Source organism: Raphanus sativus, chromosome 6 (genome assembly GCF_000801105.2).
Source record: "Raphanus sativus cultivar WK10039 chromosome 6, ASM80110v3, whole genome shotgun sequence".
In the NCBI taxonomy this organism is placed as follows: Eukaryota; Viridiplantae; Streptophyta; class Magnoliopsida; order Brassicales; family Brassicaceae; genus Raphanus; species Raphanus sativus.
Window position 1 is genome coordinate 20,200,033 of NC_079516.1, and position 13,860 is coordinate 20,213,892.

The following is a 13,860-nucleotide window of genomic DNA, read 5'->3' on the forward strand; positions in this document are numbered from 1 at the left end:
ATTTAACCAAACTACAGTACAGTAGTATTGGAGTAGGAGGATAATGACAAAGTATATTAGATATACTTGAATAAGTTTGTGATAATGATGTAATTAGTTAGAGAGTATATTCTCTAGAGTCGGTGAAATTTGTAAGTATAAATACTTTGTACACAACGTGAATAAACTCAAGCAATTCTAAAGATTTACATGGTATCAGAGCAGAGATCTACTTAGAAGTTTAGGATTTTCGTTGTCAAGTTATTTAAGACGAGATGGGGGACGATGATAAATCACAGCAGGTGATGGTGACGAAGCAGAGCGAGACGATGAAACTATCACCATATACGTTGTTCTCTTCCGATAACCCGGGTGTCATGATCACATCCGTTCAACTGAAAGGTGACAATTACAGTGAATGGGCTAGGGAGATGATGAATGCTCTGAGAGCAAAGAAGAAATCAGGATTCATCGATGGGACTCTGCCCAAACCAGCTGAAGACAGTGCAGATCTAGAGTCTTGGCTGAGTGTGAACTCGATGATAGTAGGGTGGATCAGGACCTCAATAGAACCGAGGGTCAGATCAACTGTTACATTCATAACAGAAGCCTACAAGCTATGGGAGAACCTGAAGAAGCGATTTGAAGTTGGCAATAAGGTTCGGATTCATCAGCTTATGGAACAATTGACCACTTGTCGACAGAACGGACAGGCAGTGATCGATTATTATGGTCGGTTAGCAACGATGTGGGAGGAGTTGCAGACGTATAAACCGGCGCCAGCATGTAGTTGTTCAGCAGCAGCAGTGTACGAGAAGGAACGCGAAGACGAGAGGGTGCACCAGTTCATAATGGGGTTGGATGAGTCTCGTTTTGGCAATGTTGTAACTGCTATAATAGAGGCAGACGAGTTGCCTGATTTGGGAAAGGCCTACGCTAAAGTAATCAGAGAAGAAGCTAGGTTGAACTCAGCTAAATCTCGAGAAGTGGTTTCACAGGAGGCTGTTGGGTTTGCGGCTAGAAAAGAGACGCAGACAGAGGAACATGTAGCAAGAAGAGACTCGGGGGAACCCACTGGCTATGCTGCACGAACAGAGAACAACAACTCTGGAAACAGAGCAAGGGACCGAATTTGTTCTCATTGTGGAAAGACTGGTCACGAAAAGAATAACTGTTGGCAAATAATTGGGTATCCAGAGTGGATGAATGAAAGACGTGGAAGAGGTTCGAACAGAGGTCGTGGTGGCTCCAATGGAGGCAGAGGTACTGGTCGTGGAGTTGCTCATGCTGCACATGCTTCAAGTTCGTATGGTGGAGGAAACTCAGACTTGACTCCTGATCAGTGGCGAGCGATCACACAGATTATCAATGATGGGAGATCAAACACGCAGTCAGAGAAATTGTCTGGTAAGAATATTGGAGATGTTATAATAGATTCCGGAGCCTCACACCACATGACAGGTGATGAGAATCATCTTGTCAACATAAGGGAAACATCACCGTGTAGAGTAGGGTTCGCATATGGTGGAACTTCTACCTCAACTCGTATGGGTGATATGATATTGACGAGTAGTATTACACTGAAGGATGTTCTCTATGTGCCTAAATTGGATTGTACACTTATTTCCGTGTCAAAGCTGCTCAAGTATTCAAATTGTTTTGCTTTATTCACGGACACCATTTGTGTTTTGCAGGACCGTTCTTCGAAGACTCTGATTGGAGCAGGTGAAGAACGTGGTGGGGTTTATTACTTTAGAGATGTCAGAGAAGGTCGAGCTAACAGAGCTGAAGGAAACAAGGATCAACTCTTGTGGCATAGACGTCTTGGACATCCTGCTTTTTCGATTTTTTCTTCTTTATCCGAGCTTTCTGGTGTTATGAATAAAGCTTGCTCTAGTCCTTGTGACGTGTGTTTTAGAGCTAAGCAGACAAGAGATGTTTTCAGTGATAGTATCAATAAAACAAATCAGTGTTTTGAACTTATTCATGTGGATGTTTGGGGTCCATATAGAGTACCTGCGTCTTGTGGAGCAGTGTATTTTCTTACAATAGTTGATGATTTTAGCAGAGCTGTGTGGACCTATCTGTTGCTTGCGAAATCAGAGGTCAAGCTCGTTATGCAGAGGTTCTGCGCCTACGCAGATACACAGTTCAACAAGAAAGTCCAAAAAGTTCGGAGTGATAATGGCACAGAGTTTATGTGTTTGAGAAATTACTTTCAGGACAATGGAATTGTCCATCAGACAAGTTGTGTAAACACTCCTCAACAAAATGGGAGAGTTGAGAGGAAGCATAGGCATATTTTGAATGTGGCTAGGGCCTTGCTGTTCCAGTCTAAGTTGCCAGTTAAGTTTTGGGGAGAAGCCATAACAACCGCAACTCATGTGATTAATATGACGCCTACTAAGATTTTGAAAGGCTGCTCACCGTATGAAGTACTCTTCGGGACCAAGCCACCATATGAGTCCTTGAGAGTGTTCGGTTCTTTGTGCTATGTTCACAGGAGAGATCGTAGCAAAGACAAACTTGGAGAGAGAAGTAGGAGGTGTGTGTTTGTTGGCTACCCATTCGGTAAGAAGGCTTGGAGAGTCTATGACTTAGATAACAAAGAGTTTGTGGTATCTAGAGATGTGAGCTTCTGTGAAGATGTGTTTCCTTACAGTCAAGAAGCACTTAGTCCTGATAAACAACAGGCATTGACAGGAGGGCCCGACGATGATTGGATCATAGATTTATCGCCTATGGTTAATGAAGAAGCAAAGTCGAGTGTGCCAAACGAAGTGGTAACACCTGAAGAGTCTGCAGAGGTGGTAACGTCGGTCGCAAGTAATGATGCAGAACAGAGAGAACAGAGTTCTGAGTTGGGTCCGGCAGTTGAGACAAGCAAAGAAGCAGTAACAGAACCAGAGTTAGGCAGAGGATGCAGAGAGCGAGTTCCGTCAGTGAAGTTGCGAGATTATGTGAGCTACAATGCTCAGAATCTGCGAGATAAACCCCCCCCCACGAGCTCACCTCTCCGCCTATCAAATCAGAGTCATCGGGGACTGTCCAAGGTAAAACATTATATCCCCTTGATAATTACATCTCTGATGAACGTTTTTCTCCTGATCACAAAGCTTTCCTTGCGGCAATAACAAAGGATCAAGAACCTCGAAATTATAGAGAAGCTTATCAACAAAAGATTTGGAGGGATTCTATGAAGAAAGAGATAGTTGCTTTTGAAGAAAACAAGACGTTTAGTGTGGTTGACTTACCGCCTGGGAAGAAGGCGATTGGAAACTTGTGGGTCTACAAGTATAAGTATAATGCAGATGGCACTATGGAGAGACCGAAGTCTCGGCTTGTTGCGTTGGGTAACAGACAAGTAAAAGGGAGAGACTTCAAGGAGACGTTTGCTCCGGTGGCTAAGATGACGACGGTACGAGGCTTGTTGAGAGTGATTGCAGGGAAAGGATGGATTGTGCATCAGATGGATGTTCACAATGCCTTCTTGCATGGGGATCTCAAGGAAGAAGTGTACATGAAGTTACCCCAAGGTTTCCAATGTTCGGATCCAAATAAGGTTCTTAAGTTACACAAGGCAATCTATGGGTTACGCCAGGCTCCGAGGTGCTGGTTTTCGAAACTTACTGATGCACTGAAGAGATATGGTTTTAAACACTCATATGCGGACTACTCATTGTTTGTCTACTCAAAGAAAGGTGTGGATTTGAGGGTTCTGATTTACGTGGATGATTTACTGGTGTGTGGTAACGACTTGGAAGTGGTGACAAGGTTCAAAAGTTATTTATGCAGATGTTTTCATATGAAGGACTTGGGGAAGTTGAAATATTTTCTTGGTATTGAAGTAGGAAGAGGTGAAGAAGGATTCATGTTGTCGCAGAGGAAGTATGCGTTAGAGATTATTTCAGACGCAGGTTTGCTTGGCTCAAAACCGGTGGCGACGCCCATGGAACAGCATCACAAGTTGGGCTTGGATTCTAGTCCGTTTCTTAAGGATGCTGAGAAATATAGGAGATTGGTTGGACGTCTTATATACTTGTCGATTACGAGACCAGATATTTCGTACTCTGTCCATATTTTATCTCAATTCATGAAGGCTCCTCGTGAGTTGCAGTGGGAAGCGGCTTTGAGGGTCGTGAAGTATCTCAAAGGGACGGCAGGACAGGGGATCTTCTTGAGTTCAAAGAGTGATCTGAGTGTGTCTATTTATTGCGATGCAGATTGGTCTGCATGTCCGACAACAAGGCGTTCCTTGAGTGCTTATGTTTCTTTGGTAGGTGGTTCACCAATATCATGGAAGACTAAGAAGCAAGGTGTGGTGTCACACTCATCAGCTGAAGCAGAGTATAGGTCGATGGCGCAAGCTACAAGAGAGGTGAAATGGCTTCGGCGACTACTGCATGACTTAGGTGCTCCACAGTTGAGACCGTCAAGGATGTATTGTGATAATAAATCTGCGATGTACATAGCGGCGAATCCAGTTTTCCATGAGCGGACTAAACACATAGAATCAGATTGTCACCAAGTCAGAGATGCGATTCAAGAGGGATTGATAGAGACAGTTCATGTTCGAACAACAGAACAGCTAGCGGATGTGTTGACGAAGGCACTTGGAAGAGCTCAGTTTGAGACATTGTTGTTCAAGTTGGGAGTAAGAAATTTTCATATTCCCAACTTGAGGGGGAGTATTGGAGTAGGAGGATAATGACAAAGTATATTAGATATACTTGAATAAGTTTGTGATAATGATGTAATTAGTTAGAGAGTATATTCTCTAGAGTCGGTGAAGTTTGTAAGTATAAATACTTTGTACACAACGTGAATAAACTCAAGCAATTCTAAAGATTTACAAGTAGGAATAATCTGACATAAGAACGTTGAAAGTCATTATAAATAGTTAATTAACAAGTCAAGCATAACCACATAAAAATTTTCTGTGTGTTTGTAAACAACTGATACATAAACAGGAACAGCTTCCACATTGTTCTCCAGATTGATACACTTTCTCATCCTGCGTTAAGATCAGCAAACACACAAAACTCAGAATATGACATTATGTTTGATAATTCACAAATGAAACAAGAGAACCATGAGATTAGTATCGCATTAGAGTACGTTTAACTGTAGTCTCTTAACACAAATTCCTAGAATTTAAATAATGATAATTTTTTTTTTTGAGCAACAATGATAATAAGTGAAAGTTAAGAAAGAGAAAACTAAAATGTTAATTAAGCAATTTAAGAAACGGTTCCACACTGACATAAATAAGTGTCACATATTTATTGGTTCTGTCCTATAAAAAAATGAAAAATAAATACATTTATATAATATTAATTTTTTCTTTCTTTTAATGTTTTCAGCTATAAACATGCTTCTACTGGGCTGTGCTACATATATTATCAAGGCCTCGGTCTTAGAGCTGGGAATTTGATTCATTATCCGCGGGCCCCGCTCCGTTTGACCCGCCGCGGGGCGGGTGCGGGTCGAGTGATTTGAAAAAAATTGTTCGCGGGTGCGGGTGCGGGTCGAGTGATTTTAACGCGGGGCGGGTGCGGGTCGACCGAATTTAAACTGCGGGTACCCACCAACCCGCAAAATTAAAAAAAAAAAGATTTCTTTTTAAAATATGATTTTTTTTAGTAAAAATTATGTTTTTTATAATAAAAATAATAAAAAATACGAATATTTTTAAAAATTTAATTAAAATATATTATTTATATTATTTTTTTAAAAAATATTAATTAAAATAATTATTTTTATTATTTTTTATATTACCCGCGGGTCCCGCGGGTCCCGCGGGTTACCCGCTAATTTATGCGGGGCGGGGCGGGTCTTACATTTTTTAGATGCGGGTCAAGCGGGTCGAATTTTTGAATCAAAAAATGAGTCGACCCGCAGCGGGGCGGGGCGGGTCGGGGCAGGTCGACCCGCAAACCCAGCACTATTCCAAGCAAGCAATCATGAATTAATATAGAGCCTTGATGTTTTTTTTTTTTTTGAAAATATATAGAGCCTTGATGTTCACCATCTAATTCGAGGAGTCTTTTTTTCTTGTAGAATAGAGATTGCAATATTTTAGCATTTACTCTGTTTTCAGTTTGCTACAATGATCAGGCAGTGGCTGATACTTGTTTAATACTTTACAGAGACATGAGTGTCTATCACACACAGAGGTTTTGAATATTCTTAGCCAACACTAAGCAATGCTTAGTTTTTTTTATTCATTCAACAAGTCTCCTTATTTGGTCAAAAAAAACAAGTCTCCTTGGTTAATTAGGTCAAATAAAAAACTATTTCGAGTTGCTTTCGAAAAGCTTGCTATATAATATTCACATACTATCTTCTTTGCTTTTTTCTTCAAAACACCAATCACCAAGTCGTTTTCCTTATTTAATTAGGGCAAGAAATTAAAATCTTTTATCAAGTTGCATTAAAAAATATGCGAGAAGTTGTGGTGAAATTGCTACTCATAAATCTATTAAATATGCTCAAAGTCTCTCCTTTGATTTTTTTTTCCTCTAGAAGATAAGTTACTAGTCATTTATCTATCTTATTAAAATTGAAATACAAAATAGAACTAATTCTATTTTCAACAAATTAATTATATGTTTTTTATTTTTTATTTTCTAATTTCTCATAACAAATTTATTAATTATTTTTTCCAAATAATTTGTCAGCATTTATTATAGAAGTATAAAACAAATCTTATCTATATTTAAATGTTTTATTATATCTTTTACATTTTTCACATTCTTCAACTACTTCGTTAATTATTTTTACCACAATAATTCAACATTATTTATTTTACGTGTTAACCATAATAATTCTATATGTTTGAATGAATTTTCTCAATCCATTCTAAAATTCAAACCTGTTAACAAATAAATTTTTATTTGTTTACATAATCAGTTAAGTATGAAAATTCAAATATATGTTAGGTATGGATCAATTTCTTAGGTATCGAGTGTTCTTGAGTTTTGAAATTAAATTTTGTTTGGGCATTATAAATTTTATGGTGAGATTCAAATCGGATCTTTTCAAGTCTATATGAGTACGATTTTGATGTGTAGGAGCATAAAAATGAACATAATTTTTTTTTTTTTAAACTAATGGACGCACAGATGAAGCTATAGTTCTCTTTATATTATTAGTCAAGAAAATAGAAAACTTCAAGTTGCATTAGAAAACTCTGCTATCCTTTGATTGTTTCTTCGGAAGATCAGTCACCAAGTCGTTCTCCTTATTTAATTAAGTCAAGAAATAGAAAACGTAATTCAAGTTGCATAGTCTGAAAAGTTCTGATGAGATATATTGCTACTCATAAACTCTCTCCTTTGATTTTTTCTTCGGAGGATTACGACCAAGCCTCTCTGTCTCTATGGCTCTCTCATCATCATCTTCTTCCTCTTCTCGCACATGGTTGTACGATGTATTCCCAAGCTTCAGTGGGGAAGACGTCCGTGTTACTTTCCTCAGCCACTTTCTAAAGGAGCTTGACCGGAAACTGATCATTGCTTTCAAAGACAGTGAGATCCAGAGAAGCCAATCACTGGATCCTAAGCTTAAACAAGCCATTAGAGATTCAAGGATCGCAGTGGTTATTATCTCCAAAAACTACGCATCTTCAAGATGGTGTCTAAATGAGTTGCTGGAGATCGTCAAGTGCAGGGAAGAGTGCGGTCAAATGGTGATACCTGTTTTCTACGGTTTAGGTGCTTCCCATGTGAGGAAACAAACTGGTGAATTTGGACAGATCTTTGAAGAAACATGCCAGGACGAAACAGAGGAAGGGATAATTCAATGGAGGAGAGCTTTGACAGATGTAGCTAATACCCTTGGGTATCATTCAGTAAACTGGTATGGTTTTATGAATCATTCAATCCTGAATAAAGGTTGTTACATGTGAATGAAATTATATTTCTCATTGCTCGATTGTGAAAATATCTTTCTTGTTGTTAGGGATAACGAAGCAAAAATGATTGAAGAAATTGTCAGTGATGTTTTGGATAAACTACTTTTAACTTCATCAAAGGATTCTGAGGACTTTGTCGGCATAGAATATCATATCGCAAAACTGAGTGTGTTGTTGCAGTTGGAAGATGAGCAAGTAAGGATGGTTGGTTTATGGGGTTCTTCTGGGGTTGGCAAGACTACTATTGCTAGAGTTCTTTTCCAACGATTTTCTCGACACTTTCAAAGTAGCATTTTCATAGACAGGGCTTTCTTATCTAAGAGTATGGAAATTTATAGTAAAGCCAACCCAGACGACTACAATATGAAGTTGCATTTGCAAGGACATTTCCTATCAAAGATCTTAGGTAAAGGAGACATAAAGATAAATCACTTGAGTGCAATTTGGGAGAGGCTGAAGCACCATAAAGTTCTTATCTTCATTGATGATTTGGATGATCAAGTGGTGCTAGATGCATTGGTAGGTCAACCTCAATGGTTTGGAAGTGGGAGCAGAATCATTCTGGTTACAAATGACAAGCATTTCCTAAGGGGCCATGGGGTTGATCACATTTACGAGGTATGTCTCCCATCTGAAGACCTCGCTCGAGAAATGTTATGTCGATCTGCTTTCAAGAAAACCACTGCACCTGAAGATTTTAAAGAGCTTGTATTTAAAGTTGCACAACTTGCGGGTAGACTTCCTTTAGGTCTTAGTGTTTTGGGTTCATCTCTACGGGGGAGGGACAAGGAGTACTGGATGGATTTGTTGTCAAGGCTTCAGAATGGTATAGATGAGAAAATTGAACAAACATTGAGAGTCAGCTACGATGAATTACGTAGCGAAGAAGATAAAAAAATATTTCGCTATATCGCATGCTTTTTCAATGGTGCACAAGTTACAAACATGAAGTTGTTGCTCGGAGAAAGTGACATGAGTGTTAATTTAGGGCTTAAAAACCTAGCTGATAGGTCACTCATTCATGTAAGAGAGGGTCATGTGGAAATGCACTGTTTGCTACAAGAGATGGGTAAAAAAGTTGTTCGCCTTGAGAAGCCTGAAAAACGAGAATTTCTTGTGGATTCACAAGATACCTGTGATGTACTCAGTGAAGGCATTGTAAGTTATTTCATATATTTCTGCTCTTTTCACCTATTTTTGCACAAACAATAGTAAGCGTTGATAATTTTTAATCTTCCTTGTTGATATTATACAATTTTCAGGGTACTCAAAACGTTATAGGAATATTATTGGATCTTGATGAGATTGATGAGTTGCATATACATGAGAATGCCTTCACAGGGATGCGTAATCTGCGTTTCCTAAAAATTTACTCGAAATTGGGATTGTACAGAGAAGTTAAATGCCAGTTACCCGAGAACTTCGACTATTTTCCTCCCAAACTGAAACTATTGCGTTGGGATAATTATCGAATGAGATGTATGCCTTCTAAGTTTCGTCCTGAAAACCTCGTCAAGTTCGAAATGAGGTATAGCAAGCTTGAGAAGCTGTGGGAAGGAGTTGTGGTAAGTTTTGAGAATACATAATTTTTATGGTATCACTAATAGTGAGATTATAATCGTTGTTTTATTTTTTGGATGACAACCATGTTCTACTGAGCTAAGTTTTTGTCATTTTTTGTTTTGTTGAGTACAGTCGCTTCCATGTCTCAAGGAAATGGATTTGAGGTATTCTTACCACCTGATAGAAATGCCAGATCTTTCAAAGGCCACCAATCTGGAGACATTAACTCTTAAGAATTGCTATAGTTTGGTGAAGCTTCCTTCCTCTATCCCACATCCCAACAAACTGAAGAAATTAGACATGATATGTTGTCAAAATCTAGAGACTATTCCAATTGGCATTAGCCTCAAATCTGTCGAACAGCTGTTTCTTGGTGGATGCTCAAGGTTGAGGACTTTTCCCCAAATCTCAACCAACATCTTACATCTCACTATAGACAAAACATCCATTGAAGAATTACCTTCAAATTTGAATCTGGAGAATATCTATTGTCTTAGCATGACAAAACTAAAGAGTAAGAAACTATGGGAAAGAGTGCAGGTATGTATGCTGTTTCAAACTTACGCTTTTCTCCAACTTCTTTTTCCTCTTTTTTTTTACAGTATTGATATATGTGTAAAGCTAAGTGATTTGGTTTACAAAGTTAATTAGTTCAAGCTTATCCAAAAATTGGATCGAATTAAAAATACAGAAGAAAGAAGTAATATTATTACCCACGGCTAGGGTGAGGCAAAAAATCCAGAATCCGAAATTGGAAACAAACTCGGACCAAAAACTTGATCCATTTTCAATCCGAAATGTAAGAATAATCAAATGGATTTCGTAGAATGATACAAAACATATCTAAACCCGAAATATATTAATCGAATCCGAATGGATAACTCAAAAATTCAAAATTAATAGTCACTATAAATATTTGAAACATATATAAGTATTTCAAATACTCTATTCAATGTTCTATTTTGATATAATAATAAGACCAAATATTAAAATTTAAATAAATACATTAATTTCAATTATAAATAAGTACTTCATAATTAGCTCGTTGAAATAACAAGTATACTCTATATGTAAGGTAATGCATATTGTTTACAAACGATATTTGTTTTATTACTTGATTTTATATTTTATCTTTATATTATGAGTCTCATGTTTGTTGGAATAATTTGTATTCACTTGTGTTTTCCCTCATGTTTTTTTTAGATTTTATTTTTTACTTTGGATATGTCCAGACCAAATTGGTATAATCCGAATTTGAATGTTATATTGTTATTTTATGAGTTTTAGAAATCATTAAATCTGAATTAAACCCGAAATGTTATTATCCTAACCTGATATGTACTGGTAAAATATTAGAATAGAACCTAAGAATGTAAGCTCAAAATTTCAAAAATCTAAAATATTATATACGAACACAAACGGGTACTCACATGCCATTGTCAAGCCAAATGAATAGTTAAAAGCTTAAAACTAGTTTATAACTGGTAATATGTTTGAGTTATATAAGGAATTATTACCTAGCAATTTAATTTTGAACTAAAAAATTCTCAATTGATTTTTAAACCTACACGTAAGCAAAATTAGCATTCTAATTACGTAACAACTTATCAGAGCGTTTTTTAATTATTATAAACTTCAGGTTATAACTTTTTAAATGTTTCTCTTTTGATATATATGGGATTGAGGTTTTGTTTTATTTTTCACTTTGGAGTAGTTTTTATTTTTACATATACAGATTTGATATCTAAGAACTTAAAATGACAATTAATCAAATAGTAATCTAAACTGAGAAACTCTAAAATCTTAATTATCAAAACCCACTAATTTATATAGAAAATTGCTTGATTAGCTCTTATTTTTTTTAAAATACATTTAATCAATAATACATTAGCATTTGAGTTTAGAGTTTAGAATTTGAATTTGTGATTAGAGTCCCCCCCCCCCCCCCATCTATTGTATTATAGGAGAGATGATATTTTGTGTATTTGGTTCAGCCCCTTACTTCGATCGTGGCGATGCTGTCTCCCTCTTTGGAGAGTCTGTATCTATCGGATATCTCAACTTTGGTGGAGCTTCCTTCTTCATTTCAGAATCTCTATCAACTGCAAAGATTGAAAATTAGGAACTGCGTGAATCTGGAGACTCTTCCCACCGGAATTGACCTCAAATATCTATATCACCTTGATCTCAGTGGATGCTCACGGTTGAAGACTTTTCCGGGTATCTCTACCAACTTAACAAAGCTCTGTCTAAGCGAAACAGGGATTGAAGAGATTCCTTTGTGGATCAAGACATTCTACAGGCTTGAAAGCCTAGAGATGGATGGATGCAACAATTTAGGATATGTATACCTAAACTTTTGTAAACATGAGCATGGTCTTTACGTGAACTTTTCACACTGCAAGGCATTGACTGGAGTTGGCTGGAGTGATAGTCCAAGAAGAGACAACATCTATTTGGATTTCACTAACTGCTCCAACTTGGACCAAGAAGCTCTATTTCAACAGAAAACATATTTTCAGAGTCAACTGAGGTTGTCAGGAGAAGAAGTGCCTTCATATTTTACTCACCGTACTACTGGAACCTTCTCTCTTTCCATCCCTCTACTTCCTACTTCTCTCTCTCAGCCATTTCTCAGGTTCAGGGTTTGCATTGTGTTTAACGACAACATGTCAGAAATCGATGCTGAGTGTAGATTCACAGGCAGTTTTTGGAACAGCTCTGATTCCTATGATCAGGCACAATACTTCTGCGCAGACACCGAGGATTATACGATTTTTTTATATAAGAAGGATAGTTGTCTGTTTATATTGGACTGCCAGATGTCTCATATCCCTCTAGAAATGAACTTCGATCACGTGGATTTGGAGATTCATTTCAATGGTTCTTCTGACATGGAGATTGATATCAAGGATTCTTTTGGTAGTCTTATTGACATAAAAGAATGGGGTATAAGAATCATAGAAGAGGATTTTTCAGCGGCAGACAACCGACTTGGTAATCCAGACATTCTACCACATGTTTTTGAAGCCAATGAAAGCAATATGATTAATGAGGTCGGGGAAGGTGAAGAATGTGCAGGCGAAGATGAAGTGACAGAGGCAAGAAGTAAACGAATGCGTGTAAGAACTCAACAGATTGCTCCTTTTATGTCTCAGATTTTTTTCTTCAAGGCTCTTTCTCAATTTCTATTACTGGGACTCTTTTGTTTTCTGCAGACTTCGTGAAAAAAAAAAAAACTTAGAATAGGGAGACAGGAAAACGAATGCGGTACGCTTCTGCTATGAACATCTTGTGACACAGTTTGCTTCAGTTTGATAAGCTTTCTTCAAGGCTCTTTCATAATTTCTATTACTGGGAATATTTGACAGGTGGTCATGGATTTGGACCTTTCAAAGAGCGAGTTGACAGAATCTCAAACATACCATGATTTTTTGGGGTTTAGTTCACTGTGCGGAGATTGTTCACAAAGTTTCGACAAAGAGGAGGAAAACGAGAGAGCTTCTCGGCTAGACATCGTGGTTACCAACAGGCTTGCTAGGTTGCGTAGCCAGAAAGACGAGTGAAACTAAAAAAGCCCTAAAAAAAAAATATCCTATTGGTATTGGTTTATTTTGCATTTACAATTACATAGTTTATTATTTAACTTCCTTTTTTAGCGTATGGAAGAGTGACTGAACGTTCTGACGGATAATATTCTTTCACCTCATCTCTTTTGGTACACGTGCCCAAGCACAAGAACATGGTGGCGCTGGCCTGGTCCAACATAAACCGCAAGCTTCTTGATGTTCCAAGCGTGACAAGTAGAAATATGGAGAGTGTTCCAATTGGCATTAGCCTCAAATCTCTCGAAAAGCTATTGCTCACGGTTGACGACTTTTCCCGAAATCTCAACCAACATCAGACTGATGAACATAGACGAAGAAACTCCATTTTGATCCGAATTTTCGTTTCGATAATCTGCGAGTGGTTGATTCTTGTTTTAATACTACTTTACATGAACTTCTATGCTTGACTCAATACCTTTGCATATTCTGAGCCAAAAGTTATTGTTTTTAAATTCTTATTCAAGCCAGCTTAAACCCGAGATAGGCATATGATTTACCATCTCCAAATTTTGATTTTATTGATTTATCATGTCTCAAATTTCGCTCAAAAAACAGATTATCTTTGTTATTCTTGTAGACATGTCGTAGGTTCACAGCATACTCGTGAGTTTATCTAATGTGATATTACAACTCCATCAACCTGCAAGGGAAAAGCCATGCTCAAGCCTAATATTAGCAAGAAGCAAGCAAAGCCCAATATCTCCTCTCATGTGTATTTACGGTAAACTCAACTTGTAAAGTTTAAGTGAGGGAAGACAACTTTGGCTGCCATAAATTCAGTTCGACATCTTTTGT

General features: G+C 37.6%; 1 protein-coding gene across 1 annotated transcript; it reads left to right on the forward strand.

Annotated features, from left to right (window-relative positions):
* The first annotated feature begins 7,153 nt into the window (after positions 1-7,153).
* On the forward strand, positions 7,154-13,523 carry LOC108835367 (disease resistance protein RPS6-like). Its single transcript, XM_056988027.1, has 7 exons — positions 7,154-7,839; positions 7,942-9,052; positions 9,157-9,459; positions 9,590-9,997; positions 11,452-12,579; positions 12,676-12,727; positions 12,829-13,523. Exons 1-6 carry the CDS (start codon positions 7,361-7,363, stop codon positions 12,682-12,684), a joined length of 3,438 nt encoding a protein of 1,145 aa, XP_056844007.1. The 5' UTR covers positions 7,154-7,360; the 3' UTR covers positions 12,685-12,727; positions 12,829-13,523.
* Positions 13,524-13,860: the final 337 nt, after the last annotated feature.